We start from the raw sequence: 19,752 nt of genomic DNA on the forward strand, positions 1-19,752 counted from the left end.
AGGCTCCGCCCAACCCTGTAACTTTTTAATGTCTGTATATTGTTAAAAATTCATCCATTTTGTGTGCAGCTGTAGTTCATTTATTTTGACTGTTTGTTATAAGTCTTTTTTTTAATCAGGGTCTCACTCTGTTGCCCAGGCTAGAGTGTGGTGATGTCCTCATATCTCACACAACCTCAAATGCCTAGGCTCAAGTGATCCTCCTGCCTCAACCTTACCAGCAGCTGCTAATTTTTTTCTTTTTAACAGAGCAGGTCTTGATCAGGCTGGTCTCAAGCTTCTGGTGTGAAGTAATCCTCCTGCCTCAGTTTCCCAAGTGCTAAGATTACAAGAGTGTGCAACCACACTAGCCACATTTGTGAATATACCAGTTTATTGACTCACGCTTCTGTTAATGGGCACTTGGATTGTTTCCAGGTTACTGCTATTGTATTTTGTTGCTCTTTTTTTTTTTTTTTGCTGTTTTTGGCTCTGGCCGGGTTTGAACCCACCACCTCTGGTATATGGGGCCAGCGCCCTACTCCTTTTTTTTTTTATGTTGTTGGGGATTCATTGAGGGTACAATAAGCCAGGTTACACTGATTGCAATTGTTAGGTAAAGTCCCTCTTGCAATCATGTCTTGCCCCCATAAAGTGTGACACACACCAAGGCCCCACCCCCCTCCCACCGTCCCTCTTTCTGCTTCCCCCCCATAACCTTAATTGTCATTAATTGTCCTCATATCAAAATTGAGTACATAGGATTCATGCTTCTCCATTCTTTTTTTTTTTTTTTTTTTTATTTTGGCCAGGGCTGGGTTTGAACCAACCACCTCTGGCATATGGGACCAACACCCTACTCCTTGAGCCACAGGCGCTGCCCCATGCTTCTCCATTCTTGTGATGCTTTACTAAGAATGTCCAGCGCCCTACTCCTTGAGCCACAGGTGCCGCCCATGTACTCTCTTTAATGTTGAATTTTGAATACATGAAAAATGTGCATTAACAATGTATTTCCAATCTATTTACCGTACAAATTTTCAGAACCTACAAACAGTACCATTTTCAGGCTCACTTTAAAAATTTTATCTTCTGGGCGGCGCCTGTGGCTCAGCGGGTATGGGCGCCGGTCCCATATGCCGGAGGTGGCGGGTTCAAACCCAGCCCCGGCCAAATTAAAAAAAAAAAAAAAAATTTTATCTTCTTTGCATTCTTCACGGAGAAAAGATTTAAATGAGCTGTATTCAAATCCACATAATAAAGGATTTTTTCTTTATTTATATTTCCTTTAGGTTTTCTTCCTCTCATTTCTGAGGAATGTTGAAATAAAAGTCAAGAAAGCAAAATAGAAATGTGGAAAACTTTGTACTTAACCAAAACTCTTGCAAAAGCTAAAGCAGTATCAGCGCAAATAGCAGCGACCAGAGACGCAGACCTCCCAGCTCGCTGGAGCAAAGCTCGAGCGCAGCTTCTTCTTGAGCGCATGTGCAGAAATTCACCTAGCCACAGCGCTCCCGCTTCCCGCCCTGAGAATGTTATCGCGAGTCTTGGAATAATCTTGTCCCACAATTGGAAAATACGTTCTCGCGGGAGGTGATTGGTTGCTATAGTTTCGAGAAACATTCGCTGCTGCAGGTAGGAGAGTTGTTGCCCTCAGTAAACCCTCTATTCCGGCCTTCCTGTCCCAGTCCTGCAGCCACACTACATCCTGCCACCCCAATCTACTCTGTCAGCTAAGACCAGGCTGAAAACTACAGACGAAACGCCGCGGACCCCGCTAGATGCGCACTTTCCGGCCAACTTCTGCCCCCACCCCAGAAAAACGGACATAGCCTTCCCTTTCCAGCTTTGCCGTGAGATTCTTCATCAGTCAGCGCTCACTGCTTCCCTGTCCCCAAACCCGAGTCAGTCACATCGCTTCCTCTAACTAACCTTTTTCTAACTGGACTCTTCTCTTGCAGCTTCTTCTGCGTGACCTTGTTGGGGGCAATGAGAGCCCCCGCTTAACTGCCCTACCCAAATTTGTATCTAGTCCGATTTCTTTTTTTACTTTTTTTTTTTTTTTGGGGGCCGGGGCTGGGTTTGAACCCGCCACCTGTGGCATATGGGACCGGCGCCCTACTCCTTGAGCCACAGGTGCCGCCCATCTAGTCCGATTTCTTGAATTCATTGTTGAAATACAAAGTGAACGCTTCTTGTGTACCAGACATGGTGTCAGGCACTCAGGGGCCATAAATAGGAATAATGAGTAAGACAGGTAACTTGTCTTTAAGGGCGTAATTGAACTTTCAGGAAAAGCGGTGTGTGTTAATAAAGCCATTTCTGCAGTGCTTCATAGCTTACAGTTTTATTATTTTAGGGGATGCTCAGAACAAATGTGTAACAGTTCGGAAGTTATTCATTTTACAAAAGGTGAAATTGAGACTCAGTGAAGTAAGGCATTTGTCCAGATTCACGTAGTTATTAAGGAGGAAAGTCTTTTGAATACCCATATTCATAAACAAGTTAAAAGTGCTACAAGAAAAGTGTAAGTGCTAAATGAGTTCAAAGGAAAGGCAAATGCTTTTGACTAGGAAACTGGAGGACTAGGAAGCATTTCAGCTGGATCTTAAAGGATAAGTAAGATTTGTCCATGTAAAGAGGGAGTGGGGAGGAAAGAGATCATTCCAGAAGAAAAAAAAGTGCAAAGATTCAGAAGTGACTAAGCGCAAGTAACCTTTGAAAAAGCTAGATGAAAGTTGAAGTTGTCTGGCATTGCTAGATCCTAGCAGGCCTTGAATATACTGTTACAGTTTAACTATTTGGTAGGCAAGATAGAATGATAGTAACATAATCAGATCTGTGTCAGATCTATGTACTTCAATAAAGTATTTGTCTCTTCAATCTCATTTTCTCATTCTCACCCTGCATTCCTAGATTAAGGGTACTGATCTACTTGATTTGCTGGGGGGTTGTCTTTGTTTTTATTTTCCTCTGAACCTTTTAAATCTGTTTCCTTTGCCTGAAATATCCTTCAGTTTAGCCTTTTAAGACATTTTACCAGATATCTCCTAAAAGGCAAGATCATCTCCTAAAAGGCAGATCATCTCCTCTGGCAAGCACACCCACACAGTGTACTCTCAAGTACAGCTTGAGGGTCCAAACTCCAGCACTTTCTTCCTGTATGACTGCTGCTAAAATAACATATTTCTCTGAAGATCAGTTTCCTTTTCACTAAAATGGAGATTTAAGAGCCACCTGGAAGGGTGATAAGATAATAAATGTAAAGCACACTTTGCACACCTGCACACAGTAAGGTGTAATCAGAAATTAATTTTCTCCCTTCCTATTGGTCCACCCATCCCCTCCTTCCTCTATCAGAGCACTGCTCACACAGATTATAACTCTTTGTCTATTTACATGTCTTTCTTTCTCATTAGATTATAAATTCCTTGAGGTTAGAGAGTTTACATTTTATCTCTTTTTTTGTGTGTGTGTTTTTTGGCCGGGGCTGGGTTTGAACCCACCTCCAGCTTATGGGACCGGCGCCCTACTCCTTGAGCAACAGGCGCCACCCTACATTTTATCTCTTATATTATCAACACTCACTGTAGTTCCTAGCTTACTGTTTCTTCAATGAACAATTCTAATAGAAGTGGGATGGATTATAGGGAGAAGAAACTTGAGTCAGACCAGTTAGGAGGCTTTTATAACAGTCTAGCAAAAGGGTAGTGAAGAACTAATTTATGTTGTATTATTGAAAAAGCAAGAAGACAACTGATACAAAGGGCATTTCTTTTTTTTTTTGTAGAGACAGTCTCACTTTATGGCCCTCGGGTAGAGTGCCCGTGGCCTCACACAGCTCACAGCAACCCCCAACTCCTGGGCTTAAGCGATTCTCTTGCCTCAGCCTCCCGAATAGCTGTGACTACAGGCGCCCGCCACAACGCCCGGCTATTTTTTGGTTGCAGTTCCGGGGGCCGGGTTTGAACCCGCCACCCTCGGGATATGGGGCCGGCGCCTTACTGACTGAGCCACAGGTGCCGCCCACAAAGGGCATTTCAAATGCATATTTGGTAAGGAAGTTATCAGTGCCTCTTACGCTCTAAAAAAGACCAGTGTTGAACAAGTGATCTGAGACTTGGAAAAATGAGGGAGTAGCTGAGATGGGGCAAAATAATTATAAAGTCTGAAGTCTTTAAAGTGTCATTCTTCTTTGATCTTATCTCCTCAGTAAATGTTTGAATTGCATAGATTGGTTCTATTTTGAATTGAGTTAGAAAACTTTTTAAAAAAATTAATATCCAGTTTATTTTTAAATTATTTGTGTCTTTAGTGTTGCAAAATAATTAGAAAGTGTATTTGACTAAATAAGAAACACATCAAGACCTTTTAAAATGTGGTACTATTTTAGGTGGTTTCTTTCTTCCCTGCTCTCAAAATATATTTTTGTAAAATTGATAATCTTTGAGAAGTTTCTAAAGAATAGTGTGAAGGATATGGAGGATGGGAAGTGGGACAATGGCATTTCTACACTGTCTTGTGATGATTTGTGCTTAGTGGTTAGTTACATGTATAAAAAAATCTTCTTATCACTAACCAATGGAATCATCCTTGTGACCAGCTCCCTGAAACACTGCCTGTTCAGCAACAAAGGTTGGATAGGGGAAACAAAACAGTGCTAGACTATGGCATTTCTCTAGGTTCTTCCCTGGTATTGGTTATGTTACGTGGGTACTTGTGTAGCTATAGTATGCGAGAGGACAGATTCACTCATTCTGTTTACAGAGACCAGAGAAACAAGAAGGACTGCGCAATTGCTGATATGGATCAGGTGCCATCAACAGGGAAACTTGTGCAGATCACCGTGACAGATGGATATGATTTGGTAAAGTCATTTTTAGAAATCTGCAAAGTTCCTAGTTTGGTAACACCCACAGGAAGAATGGAGCTTTGCATCATTCTTCACCTCCAAACCTCCTGGCTTTATATAGCAGTGGCCTTCCTGTGTGTCAAAAATACCTGGTGATTTGAAAACTAAATTTAATAGTGGTGAAAGAAGTGGTTTTAGTTTTTCTAGACAGCAGTTCACATATCATTTCTTTTTCCTTTTTCCTAGAAAGATCTGAGTTTCCCTTGTGATTAATTTCATTTGATGAATTTGAATAATAAAACTATAATATAAGGGAACTATTAAAAATTAGGAGAATTCTAAAATAGCAAAATATTCAGTATTATAAAGTTAAAACAGCTCATTCCAAAAGAGGATGTAATTAATGAGTTCCACTTTGTTTTAAAATATACATATATAGGCTTGGCGCCTGTAGCTCAGCGGCTAGGGTGCCAGCCACATTCACCGGAGCTGGTGGGTTCAAATCCAGCCTGGGCCTGCCAAACAACAATGAGAACTAGAACCAAAAAATAGCCAGGCATGTGGTGGGTGCCTGTAGTCCCAGCTACTTGGGAGGCTGAGGCAAGAGGATCACTTGAGCCCAAGAGTTCGAGGTTGCTGTGAGCTGTGACTCCATGGCATTCTACCCAGGGCGACATAGTGAGACTCTGTCTCAAAAAAAAAAAGATTATATATACACACACACACACACACATACACACATATATAAAATGTATATGGGGGGCACATATCTCAAAAGATAGATATATATATATATACACACACACATATATAAAATGTATATGGGGGGCACATAGACATGTACAGATATTCACAGCAAAACACTAGAAAATACATTTCAAGATGTTAGTAGTGCTTACATGTTAAAGTAAGATGACAGGCAATTTATTTCTTATGTGATTTTCTTTTTCAAATGTCCCACAATGTATTTTTATTACCAGGTAAAACATAATAAATATTATTTTTCAAAACTCCAGCATAATAGTATTTAAATGAAATGTTGGATTTAGCTTCAACTAGATTTGCTTAATGATTTTCTGCCTGCCCCTTTTCTATTTGTGATATAGTTCATTAGAAAAAAATGGAAAATGCCTTTTAACCTAAGTCAAAATGGGTTGCCAAATGTATAGGAAAGTTCTCTATTTGACTGTAATTGTAAAGTGGTATGTTTCTGCCAACAGAAAGGTTCTAAAGGAGATACTCCAGTTACCTTTATTCGTGTAGAATTCAATCAAGTGGTTCTGGGAGACTCTGCAAAAATTACTGTTTCTCCAGATGGAACTGCAAAATACAACTTCACTTGCAGTTTTGAGTTTAATCCTGAAGGAGGAATCACTTTAGACGACCTCGCTCACAAACCTATGTTCTGTAAGTCCTGTGGTTGTGAATATTTTAGTTATGTAAGTATGTCATAAGGAGATCCTGAGGTATTCCTCAGGCTCTGTTATTGGGACAGTTCAACACATATTACCTCCTTACTCTAGGAATAATGCAGTACACTTGGGTCCTGCCTGCTTCTGGCAACGGTCACCAAGACCTACTAATTTTAATTAGTTTGCACCAAACATTTTTTGGCATATAACTGAGCTTTGTCACCTTCATTCCCTAAGCTTGGTAGGGAGCTTTATTTTTGTTCTGTATTTAGGGTTGCCATATTTAGAAAAAAATGAAAACAAAACAAAATTTGAGACTAAATATCTTGTACTAAAATATTATTTATTATTCCATTTGAAATTAAAATTTAACTGGGCATCTATATTTTTATATTTATTTTTGGAGATGGGAGTCTCCTTTTGTTGCTCAGCTAGTCCTGAACTCCTGAGCTCAAGTGATTTTTTTGCCTCTACCTCCCCAGGAGCTGGGATTATAGTCATGTGCCACCATGCCTGGCTCCTGTATTTTACCTGGCAACTATATCTATGCTTTTGTATACTCACCATACTTTATAGCCATTATTCATTTGCCTCTTCTGCTAGAGAAGGTACTTCCTGAAACCAGGAAACTGTTTTATTTATTTCAGAATTTTTAAGCCATGCACAGTGGTTCCCACCTATAATCCCAGCACTCTGGGAGGCTGAGGCAGAAAGATTGCTTGAGCTCAAGAGTTCCAGATCAGCCTGGACAAAGCGAAACCTCGTCTCTACTAAAAATAGAAAAATTAGCCAGGCGTAGTGGTGCACACGTGTAGTCCCGCTTCTCCGGAAGCTAAGGCAAAAGGATCACTTGAGCCCAAGAGTTTGAGGTTAGTATGAGCTATGATACCACAGCACTCTACCCAGGGCGACAGAGATTCTTCCTAAAAAAGAATTTTTAGTCCCTAGAAATATCTGGGACATAACAAAGATTCCAAAAGTGTTTGTTGAAAAAATGGATGAATGGTTTCTCTATCTACACCTTTACAGTTTCCACATTCACAGTATTATCCCTAATGCAATTTGTTTCTGTACCTACGTAGTTATGTAAGGCTTTTGTTTATTTGTTTAAAGCTATCTATACTCCTTAATTTATATATATGTATATATATAATATATATAAATATAATATATAATATATATATTTTTTATTTTTATTTATCTTTTTGAGACCTGGTCTTGCTCTGTTGCTTGGGCTAAAGTATAGTGGCATCATTGTAACTCACTGCAACCTCAAACTCTTGGGCTCAAGTGATCTTCCTGCCTCAGCCCCGTGAGTAGCTGGGACTACAGGCATCTGTCAAGGCATCCAGCTGATTGTTTTATAATTTTTTAGTAGCACATCTCCTGGGGTACTTGCCCAAAAAAACCATAGAATCCACACTCTCAAATGCAGACAACCAAGACCTGCCTGGTAATCTATTCAGTATTCTAGATGCTTTTTATTTTGGGGGGACAGAGTCTCACTATGTTGCCCTCAGTAGAGTGCTGTGGCATCACAACTCACAGCAACCTCAAACTCTTGGGCTTAACCGTTTCTCTTGCTTCAGCCTCCCAAGTAGCTGGGACTGCAGGCACCCGCCACAAAGCCCAGCTATTTTTTTGTTGTTGTATAGTAGGCCTGGGCCGGGTTTGAACCCACCAACCCTGTGCATGTGGCTGGCACCCTAACCACTGAGCTATGGATGCAGAGCCAGTATTCTAGTCCTGTACCTTTCTTTCTTTTTTTTTTTTTTTTGAGACAGAGTTTCACTATGTCACCCTTGGTAGAGTGCTGTGGAGTCACAGCTTACAGCAACCTTAAACTCTTGGGCTTAAGCAATTCTCTAGCCTCAGCCTCCCAAGTAGCTGGGATGCACCTTTCTTTTTTTTTTTTGGCTGGGGCTGGGTATGAACCCGCCACCTCCAGCACATGGGGCCAGCGCCCCACCCCTTTGAGCCACAGGTGCCGCTCGCACCTTTCTTTTTATGAGTCAGTTGGGACTCTGGGACCCAGTCTTTGGGGTGGGCCAAAGCCCCAGGCCACCAAATTCATAATTGCCAAAGGAGAAGCCTAGCAAGGTGTACTTTGAAGCAAGAGTCTCCGGTGGCTCCGAGGAAACACTGCTCCATAATAATGATTTCTAGTTCTAGCCTGTTTGAGAATCAGTAACCCATGGAGGAATCTATCTGACCACACTCTCTTACTATCTCTTTCTTCTTCTCCTTTGTTCTTTGCTTCTCTCACCGAAAATAAGAGGAATGTCCTGATCATGTTCTTCCCTACCCTGATGGTTGGGAAAGGCAGAACTGAAACATTCTTTTATTTATTTTTTTTTTTTTTGCAGTTTTTGGCTGGGGCTGGGTTGGAACTCACCACCTCTGGCATATGGGGCTGGCGCCCTACTCCTTTGAGCCACAGGCGATATGTAACTGAAATCATGGGAAAGAAACAGCAATCTCTTTATTCCTAGTAGCGCAGCAGAAACCAAAACCTAAAAATCATGAACAGCTGCCATTGATGTATATGTGGTAGTGGTGGTGTAAGGGGAGAGGGCAGTACTCTAAGGATTTGGGTTTTAATGTTCTTATAAGGAAGAAGACAGTGGGCTACCATATATGGGGAGTAGAGACTGAGACCACCTCCCCACTACAAATTAAGACTCTTAAAAAGAAATGACCAAGAAAAAAAAATCCACTTACCAGCTTCTCTGTCTAGACTTTGTGTAGAAAAAAAGAGTCATTCTTAAAAAATTAGGCTTATGTCAGCCATTATATACATATTTTCTTAAAACACATAAGGAACATTTATATAATAAAAACTGGCCACATTGTAGGCCACAAAGCAAGTCCTACCATATTCCAAAGAATCAATAGCATATAAACCAGGTTTTCTGAACAAAATACAATCAACAAAATTAGAAATCAGGCCAGATACGGTGGCTTACACTTCTAATCCTGGCACTCTGGGAGGCCGAGGCAAGTGGATTGCTTGAGTTCAGGAGTTCAAGACTAGCCTAAGCAAGAGCGAGATGCTGTCTCTACTAAAACCAGAAAAACTAGCTAAGCATAGTGGCACATGCCTGTAGTCCCAGCTACTGGGGAAGCTGAGGCAAGAGGATTGTTCAAGCCGAAGAGTTTGAGGTTGCTGTGAGCTGTGATGCCATTGTACTCTACCTAGGGAAACAGAGACTTTGTCTCAAAAAAAAAAAAAAATTAGAAATCAGTAACAAGGGCAGCACCTGTGGCTCAGTGAGTAGGGTGACAGCCCCATATGCCGAGGGTGGCAGGTTCTAACCCAGCCCCGGCCAAAGTGCAACAAAAAATAGCCAGGCGTTGTGGTGGGCGCCTGTAGTCCCAGCTACTTGAGAGGCTGAGGCAAGAGAATTGCCTAAGCCCAAGAGCTGGAGGTTGCTGTGAGTTGTGATGCCATGGTACTCTACTGAGGACAACAAATATATATATTAAAAAATTATATATATATAATTTTAATTATATATATATATATCCTAAAAAAAAGAAAAGAAAGGTTTCCTGACCTGGGCACCGAGCCGTTGTCTCAACTTCAGCAGTTCCATCTCCTGGAGATACCAGTGGTCTCAGTAGCAGTCTCTGTCACGCTGTGACCTGCAGATACTGGGAGATCTGTAGGGAGGACACCGGGACATCTCTGAAGCTGGGAAATATTATTAATTACACAAACAAGGCAATGGACTTGATCGGCCAATTCTTCCCTTGTTGAATAGTCAAGTCCATAGGCACGAGAACTTAAAGAGCAAGAGGAAGTGAAAGGAAAATTAGGGCAAGGAAACAGATAAAAGAAATCACTCATGAGGAAGAATTAGCAGAAAACTCCAGGTAACATGAAGAACCAGTCCAGAATAACCCCGCCAAGGGAACATGAGGTAGCTACTGCAGAGGATTCCACCTATAAAGAAATGTTAGGAATGACAGAAAGGGAATTTAGAATACACATGTTGAAAACAATGAAAGAAATGATGGAAACAATGAAGGAAACTGCTAATAAAGTGGAAAATAACCAAAAGGAAATCCAAAAACAGAATCAAATAAGAGATGAATGATACGAATATAAAAAGGATATAGCAGAGCTGAAGGAACTGAAACAGTCAATTAGGGAACTTAAAGATGCAATGGAAAGTATCAGCAACAGGTTAGACCATACAGAAGAAAGAATTTCAGAGGTAGAAGACAAAGTTCTTGAGATAACTCAGATAGTAAAAGAGGCAGAAAAGAAGAGAGAGAAAGCAGAACGTTCACTGTCAGAATTATGGGACTTCATGAAGCGTTCCAACATACGAGTTATAGGAATTCCAGAAGGGGAAGAAGAATGCCCCAGAGGAATGGAAGCCATACTAGAGAATATTATAAAAGAAAATTTCCCAAATATCACCAAAGATTCTGACACACTGCTTTCAGAGGGCTATCGGACCCCAGGTAGCCTCAACTCTAACCGAGCTTCTCCAAGACACATTGTGATGAACCTGTCCTAAGTTAAGACAAAAGAAAAGATTCTGCAAGCTGCCAGGAGTAAGCACCAGTTGACTTACAGAGGCAAATCCATCAGAATGACCGCAGACTTCTCTAATGAAACTTTCCAAGCAAGAAGAAAATGGTCATCTACCTTTAATCTACTTAAACAGAACAATTTCCAGCCCAGAATTCTGTACCCTGCTAAGCTAAGCTTCAAAATTGACAGAGAAATCAAATCATTTACGGATATACAAACATGGAGGAAATTCGCCACAACAAGACCAGCTCTACAGGAAATACTTCAACCTGTTCTGCACACTGACCACCACAATGGATCAGCAGCAAAGTAAGAACTCAGAAATTAAAGGACAGAACCTAACCTCCCCACTGATGCAAAAGATAAAACTAAGCAATGGACTCTCACAAAATAAGACGAATAGCATACTATTACACTTATCAATTATCTCAATAAATGTTAATGGCTTGAATTCCCCACTGAAGAGACATAGATTGGCTGACTGAATTAAAAAACACAAGCCATCCATTTGCTGTCTGCAAGAAACACACCTGGCTTTAAAAGACAAATTAAATCTCTGAGTCAAGGGTTGGAAGACAATTTTTCAGGCAAATGGAATTCAGAAGAAAAGAGGAGTTGCAATCTTATTTTCAGATACATGTGGGTTTAAAGCAACTAAAGTCAAAAAAGACAAAGATGGTCACTTTATATTGGTCAAGGGAAAAATACAACAAGAAGACATTTCAATTCTAAATATTTATGCACCCAATTTAAATGCTCCTAGATTCTTGAAACAGACCTTACTCAGTCTGAGCAATATGATATCTGATAATACCATCATAACAGGGGACTTTAACACTCCTCTTACAGAGCTGGACAGATCCTCTAACACAAATTAAACAAAGATATAAGAGATTTAAATGAGACCCTAGAACAACTGTGCTTGATAGGCGCATATAGAACACTCCACCCCAAAGATAAAGAATATACATTCTTCTCATCACCCCATGGAACATTCTCCAAAATTGATCATATCCTGGGACACAAAACATATATCAACAGAATCAAAAGAATTGAAATTTTATCTTGTATCTTCTCAGACCATAAGGCACTAAAGGTGGAACTCAACTCTAACAAAAATGCTCGACCCCACCCAAAGGCATGGAAATTAAACAATCTTCTGTTGAATAACAGATGGGTGCAGGAAGAAATAAAACAGGAAATCATTAACTTCCTTGAGCATAACAACAATGAAGACATAAGCTACCAAAACCTGTGGGATACTACAAAAGCAGTTTTGAGAGGAAAATTCATCGCTTTAGATGCCTACATTCGAAAAACAGAAACAGAGCTCATCAACAATCTCACAAGAGATCTTATGGAATTGGAAAAAGAAGAACAATCTAAGCCTAAACTCAGTAGAAGAAAAGAAATATCCAAAATCAAATCAGAGATCAATGAAATTGAAAACAAAAGAATCATTCAGAAAATTAATGAAACAAGGAGTTGGTTTTTTGAAAAAAATAAATAAAATAGATAAACCATTGGCCAGACTAACAAGGAATAGAAAAGTAAAATCTCTAGTAACCTCAATCAGAAATGATAAAGGGGAAATAGCAACTGATCACACAGAGATACAAGAGATCATCTTTAAATACTACCAGAAACTGTATGCCCAGAAATTTGACAATGTGAAGGAAATGGATAAATATCTGGAATCACACCCTCTCCCTAGACTCAGCCAGGAAGAAATAGAGCTCCTGAACAGACCAATTTCAAGCACTGAGATCAAAGAAACAATAAAAAAGCTTCCAACCAAAAAATGCCCTGGTCTGGACGGCTTCACTCCAGAGTTCTATCAAACCTTCAAGGAAGAGCTTATTCCTGTACTGCAGAAATTATTCCAAAAAATTGAGGAAGAAGGAATCTTCCCCAACACATTCTATGAAGCAAACATCATCCTGATACCAAAACCAGGAAAAGACCCAAACAAAGAGAATTTCAGACCAATCTCACTCATGAATATAGATGCAAAAATTCTTAACAAAATCCTAGCCAATAGATTACAGCTTATCATCAAAAAAGTCATTCATCATGATCAAGTAGGCTTCATCCCAGGGATGCAAGGCTGGTTTAACATATGCAAGTCCATAAACGTTATCCACCATATTAACAGAGGCAAAAATAAAGATCACATGATCCTCTCAATAGATGCAGAAAAAGCATTTGATAAAATCCAGCATCCTTTTTTAATTAGAACACTGAAGAGTATAGGCATAGGTGGCACATTTCTAAAACTGATTGAAGCTATCTATGACAAACCCACAGCCAATATTTTACTGAATGGAGTAAAACTGAAAGCTTTTCCTCTTAGAACTGGAACCAGACAAGGTTGTCCTCTGTCAGCTTTACTATTCAACATAGTGCTGGAAGTTCTAGCCAATACAATTAGGCAAGACAAGGAAATAAAGGGAATCCAAATGGGAGCAGAGGAGGTCAAACTCTCCCTCTTTGCTGACGACATGATCTTATACTTAGAGAACCCCAAAGACTCAACCACAAGATTCCTAGAAGTCATCAAAAAATACAGTTATGTTTCAGGATATAAAATCAATGTCCACAAGTCAGTAGCCTTTGTATACACCAATAACAGTCAAGATGAGAAGCTAATTAAGGACACAACTCCCTTCACCATAGCTTCAAAGAAAATGAAATACCTAGGAATATACCTAATGAAGGAGGTGAAGGACCTCTATAAAGAAAACTATGAAATCCTCAGAAAGGAAATAGCAGAGGATATTAACAAATGGAAGAACATCCCATGCTCATGGACAGGAAGAATCAACATTGTTAAAATGTCTATACTTCCCAAAGCAATCTACCTACTCAATGCCATTCCTATCAAAATACCAACATCTGTCAAGATTTGGAAAAAATGATTCTGCGTTTTGTATGGAACCGGAAAAAAACCCGTATAACTAAGGCAGTTCTTAGTAATAAAAATAAAGCTGGGGGCATCAGCATACCAGATTTTAGTCTGTACTACAAAGCCATAGTGGTCAAGACAGCATGGTACTGGCACAAAAACAGAGACATAGACACTTGGAATCAAATTGAAAACCAAGAAATGAAATTAGGGCGGCACCTGTGGCTCAGTTGGTAAGGCGCCGGCCCCATATACCGAGGGTGGCGGGTTCAAGCCCAGCCCCGGCTGAACTGCAACCAAAAAATAGCTGGGCGTTGTGGCGGGTGCCTGTAGTCCCAGCTACTCGGGAGGCTGAGGCAAGAGAATCGCTTAAGCCCAGGAGGTTGCTGTGAGCTGTGTGATGCCATGGCACTCTACCGAGGGCCATAAAGTGAGACTCTGTCTCTACAGAAAAAAAAAAAAAAAAAGAAATGAAATTAACATCTTACAACCACCTAATCTTCGATAAACCAAACAAGAACATACCTTGGGGGAAAGACTCCCTATTCAATAAATGGTGTTGGGAGAACTGGATGTCTACTGTAAAAGACTGAAACTGGACCCACACCTTTCCCCACTCACGAAAATTGATTCAAGATGGATAAAAGACTTAAATTTAAGGCATGAAACAATAAAAATCCTCCAAGAAAGCATAGGACAAACACTGGAAGATATTGGCCTGGGGAAAGACTTCATGAAGAAGACTGCCATGGCAATTGCAACAACAACAAAAATAAACAAATGGGACTTCATTAAACTGAAAAGCTTCTGTACAGCTAAGGAGATAATAACCAAAGCAAAGAGACAACCTACACAATGGGAAAGGATATTTGCATATTTTCAATCAGACAAAAGCTTGATAACTAGGATCTATAGAGAACTCAAATTAATCCACATGAAAAAAGCCAACAATCCCATATATCAATGGGCAAGAGACATGAATAGATCTTTCTCTAAAGATGACAGACGAATGGCTAACAAACACATGAAAAAATGTTCATCATCTCTATATATTAGAGAAATGCAAATCAAAACAACCCTGAGATATCATCTAACCCCAGTGAGAATGGCCCACATCACAAAATCTCAAAACTGCAGATGCTGGCATGGATGTGGAGAGAAGGGAACATTTTTACAATGCTGGTGGGACTGCAAACTAGTACAACCTTTCTGGAAGGAAGTATGGAGAAACCGCAAAGCACTCAAGCTAGACCTCCCATTTGATCCTGCAATCCCGTTACTGGGCATCTACCCAGAAGGAAAAGAATCCTTTTATCATAAGGACACTTGTACTAGACTGTATTGCAGCTCAATTTACAATCGCCAAAATGTGGAAAGAGCCTAAATGCCCACCAACCCAGGAATGGATTAACAAGCTGTGGTATATGTATACCATGGAATACTATTCAGCCATTAAAATAAATGGAGACTTTACATCCTTCATATTAACCTGGATGGAAGTGGAAGACATTATTCTTAGTAAAGCATCACAAGAATGGAGAAGCATGAATCCTATGTACTCAATTTTGATATGAGGACAATTAATGACAATTAAGGTTATGGGGGGGGAGCAGATAGAGGGATAGAGGGAGGGGGTTGGGGCCTTGGTGTGTGTCACACTTTATGGGGGCAAGACATGATTGCAAGAGGGACTTTACCTAACAATTGCAATCGGTGTAACCTGGCTTATTGTACCCTCAATGAATCCCGAACAGTAAAAAAAAGAAAAAAAAATCAGTAACAAAATGATAGCAAAAAAATAACATTTGGTGGGTGGCGCCTGTGGCTCAGTGAGTAGGGCGCTGGCCCCATATACCGAGGGTAGCGGGTTCATACCCGGCCTCGGCCAAACTGCAACCAAAAAATAGCTGGGTGTTGTGGCGGGCGCCTGTAGTCCCAGCTGCTCGGGAGGCTCAGACAAGAGAAACGCATAGACCCAGAAGCTGGAGGTTGCTGTGAGCCGTGTAACGTCGTGGCACTCTACTGGGGGCAGTAAAGTGAGACTCTGTCTCTACAAAAAAAAAAAAAAAAATGTATATATATATATATATACACATTTGGAAATTTGGAAATTTGTAAATGCTTTGGAATAAGTTATGGGACAAAGAAGAAATCATAATAAAGATTGCAAAGCATTTAGAATTGATCAGCAGTAAAGTATCAGATATGTAGTATCAAAACTTGTGGGAAATGGTTAAAGTAGTACCTGGTACATTTAAAATCTTAAGTATATTCATTAGAAATCACAAAGGGGGACTGGGAATGGTGGCTCACACCTGTCATCCCAGCACTTTGGGAGGCTAAGGCAGGAGGGTCATTTGAGCTCAGGAGTTTGAGGCTACAGTGAGCTGTGACCAACCCACTGTATTCCAGCTTAAGTGACAGTGAGACCCTGTCTCAAAAATTTTTTTCAGAAAGAATTAAAAACTTCCTCTGCTAAGACAGAGTAAATGTATTTTTCTCTATTCCTCCCACTAAGTAGTTACAAACTCTGAATATTGTACATAAAACAAACATAAAAGACTCTGAAAGGGGAGAAAGAGTCTAGGGACCTGAGAAATGACACAGTGGTGAGTTGTTTAGGTTTCCTTTTTGCCTTGTATCAAGAAATACACTCAAAAATATCAAAATCAAATACACTCAAAAAAAATCAAAATCCAGTTTTAAAATATGTTCAAGTAACTCACCGAAGGGCAGGAAAAAGAAGACAGAAAGCAAAAACAGCAGGGAAACTGAAACAAAAGGGTTCCAATAGATGTAAGTCCTACTGTATTAATATTTGCATTAAATACACCATTTAAAAGATAGAATGCAGAGTGGATTTTTTTCAAACAAGAAGGCATAACTTTATTAATGATAGAAATAGTACAAATATCAAACCAAGTGGCAGTTAATCTTTTTTTTTTTTTTTTTGAGACAGAGTCTCAAGTTGTTGCCCTGGGTAGAGTGCTGTGGCGTCACAGCTCACAGCAACCTCAAACTCTTGGGCTTAAGCGATCCTCTTGCCAGGCGCCCACCACAACGCTTGGCTATTTTTTTGTTGTTGTCGAAGTTGTCATTGTTTAGCAGGCCCAGGCCAGATTCAAACCCACCAACCCCGATGTATGTGGCCGGCACCCTAACCACTGAGCACAGGCACCGAGCCGACTTACTCTTTTTTTTTTTTTTTTTTTTTTTTTTTTTGGCCGGGGCTGGGCTTGAACCCGCCACCTCTGGCATATGGGACCGGCGCCCTACCCGTTGAGCCACAGGTGCCGCCTCCGACTTACTCTTTTAAAACACCAAAAAAAGTCCTTCTTGTTTCATGGATTGCATTGTTATTTCCATAATAGCATTTTAACAGTATCATTACTGTTCTTTTTCAGGGCTTGATTGCCTTTGCTCTCAGCAGATTTGCTTGTGACGAGACCAATTCTGTGTCTTTAACTTCCACACTGTTTCATGAGCCTGTTCCTCCTGGCTGTCCTCTTATACTTGGAGTCTGTGTGCTTTCTTTTTCTTTTCTTTTTTGAGGCAGAGTCTCAAGCTGTCGCCCTGGGTAGACTGCCGTAGCATCACAGCTCATAGCAACCTCCAGTTCTTGGGCTCAAGTGATCCTTTTGCCTCAGGGTTGGTTTTTTTTTTTTTTCCCCTATTTTTAGTAGAGACAGGATCTCACTTTTTGCTCAGGCTGGTCTCAAGCTATCTACCAGCCTTGGCCTTCAAGAGTGCTAGTATTACAGATGCGAGCCACCGCGCCTGGCCTGTGTGTTTTCTTGAATGTTTGAGACAGCTTCACCTTAAACTTTGAATTTCTCAGCAGCTGCTAACCATGTCTGCTCAGATAAATCCTCAATCTTGGCTTTACCAAAAACTATATAGGTATCTCTGAAGCTGGGCTCTTGTTGATATCAGGTTTTGTGATGACAAGGAGGATATGCTTAGATTTCTGGATAGTGATGCTAGTAACCCCTGTAGTCTGTCTGAGACCCAGTCTAGACATAGCCTTTCGTGCCTGATTTTTATTCTGACTCTGTTTTGCTTCACTGACTGGTTCTTCATTGGTTTTAGCTGCTGCTGCCAGATGTGCTTATTGTGTGTGTGGTTGCCTGTGTGGAATTTTGTTCCTCAAGCTCTGGTACTGATTCCTAGCTCTCAGATTCTGATTCAGATCCTATTCCAGCCTGAGGCTATAGCAACTCCTACTCTGTAGCAAGGATGGTTTCTGTGGCTTTGCCAGGCATTTCTGAGGGGAATAAGAAGGAGGCTGTTCAGAGAACGCAGAACCAAGATGGCAGCAGAAAGAGTGAGTGAGAATGTGATCCATGCCTGTTGCAGAAGGAAGCCTGGCTTTTAAAAAAGGATTTAAAAACACAACCCAGGCTTGGCACCCATAGCACAGTGCTTACATCATCGTCCACATACACCGAGGCTGGCGGGTTCAAACCTGACCCGGGCCAGCTAAACAACAATGACAACTGCAACAAAAAAATATCCGGGCATTGTGGCAGGTACCTGTAGTCCCAGCTGCTTGGGAGGCTGAGGCAAAAGAATTGCTTAAACCCAAGAGTTTGAGGTTGCTGTGAGCTGTGATGCCACTGCACTCTACCCAGGGCAGTACACTGAGACTCTGTCTCAAAAAATGATAATAAATAAAAATACAAAAACATGGTCCAACTATATGCTGTCTACAAGAAACTCAAAATATAACTATATAGTGAAGTTAAAAGTAAAATGATGGAAAAAGAAATGCTCAGTTGCCAGAGCAAAGTAGAAGTAACTACATCAATATCAAATAAAGTAGACTACGGAGCAAAAAACTAGCCAGAGACAGAGAAGTTCATTCCATAGTAAAAAGAGTCCATCTACCAAGAAGACACACCATTCCTATGTGGGTATACACTACACAATAATTGCAAAACATGTGAAGCAAAAACTAAAACAACTGAAAGGAGAAATAGACAAATATACAATTATGGTTGGAGGCTTAAATGGCCCTCTCTCAACAATTTGTATAATATTAGACAAAATTAGCAAGGCTAAAAAAGACTTGATGGCTTAAACACAATCTAATCAATATTTATAGAATGCCCAATTCTATAAATACATTACAAATAGTGAAAATACATTATTTTCAAAAGCTAACAGACCTGGGACTATAAACTAATACAGCCTATTTGGAAAGAACTATGAAGAATCCTCAAAGAACTCAAAATAGACCTTCTGCAATCCTATTACTAAGCATCTACCCAGAAGAAAAAAATCATTTTATCATAAGGATATTTCCATTAGATTATTTATGGCAGCTCAATTTGCATTTGCCAAGATATGGAAATGATGTAAATGCTCATCAACCCGGGAATGGATTAATAAACTGTGGTATATGTACACCATGGAATTCTATTCAGCCATAAAAAGATGGAGAATTTACATCTTTTATATTAACCTGGAAGGAGTTTGAAATATACTTTTCTTAGTGAAGTATCACAGGGTGGCGCCTGTGGCTCAAAGGGGTAGGGCGCCAGCCCCATATCCCGAAGGTGGTGGGTTCAAACCCAGCCCTGGCCAAAAACTGCAAAAAAAAAAAAATAATAATAATAAAGTATCAGAGGAAAAGCCAGTATCCAACATACTCAGTACTAATATTAAACCAGTAGATGATCTAATAACATGCCAACATAAGAGAAAAACTCAGGGCGGCGCCTGTGGCTCAGTGAGTAGGGCGCCGGCCCCATATGCTGAGGGTGGCGGGTTCAAACCCAGCCCCGGCCAAACTGCAACAAAAAAATAGCCGGGCGTTGTGGCGGGCGCCTGTAGTCCCAGCTGCTTGGGAGGCTGAGGCAAGAGAATCGCGTAAGCCCAAGAGTTAGAGGTTGCTGTGAGCCGTGTGACGCCGTGGCACTCTACCCGAGGGCGGTACAGTGAGACTCTATCTCTACAAAAAAAAAAAAAAGAGAGAGAAAAACTCAATTCAAGATGGGGGGAGAGGGAAGGAAGGAGGGGGGAGAGGGAAGGAAGGAGGGGGGAGGAGGGTGGGGTA

General features: G+C 40.6%; 1 protein-coding gene and 1 pseudogene across 1 annotated transcript in view; one reads left to right on the plus strand and one right to left on the minus strand.

The window, feature by feature from the left end:
• Positions 1 to 1,319: 1,319 nt before the first annotated feature.
• CFAP70 (cilia and flagella associated protein 70) overlaps positions 1,320 to 19,752 on the plus strand; it is a 116,977-nt gene continuing 98,544 nt past the window's right edge. The window contains exons 1-3 of the mRNA XM_053586138.1: positions 1,320 to 1,614; positions 4,747 to 4,846; positions 6,052 to 6,238. Of these exons, the coding sequence (XP_053442113.1) occupies positions 4,784 to 4,846; positions 6,052 to 6,238 (250 nt within the window). The 5' untranslated portion in view covers positions 1,320 to 1,614; positions 4,747 to 4,783. The remainder of the gene's footprint in view (positions 1,615 to 4,746; positions 4,847 to 6,051; positions 6,239 to 19,752) is intronic.
• On the minus strand, positions 17,007 to 17,956 carry LOC128582488 (nascent polypeptide-associated complex subunit alpha-like; annotated as a pseudogene).

Source organism: Nycticebus coucang, chromosome 3 (genome assembly GCF_027406575.1).
Source record: "Nycticebus coucang isolate mNycCou1 chromosome 3, mNycCou1.pri, whole genome shotgun sequence".
Classification (NCBI taxonomy): domain Eukaryota; kingdom Metazoa; phylum Chordata; class Mammalia; order Primates; family Lorisidae; genus Nycticebus; species Nycticebus coucang.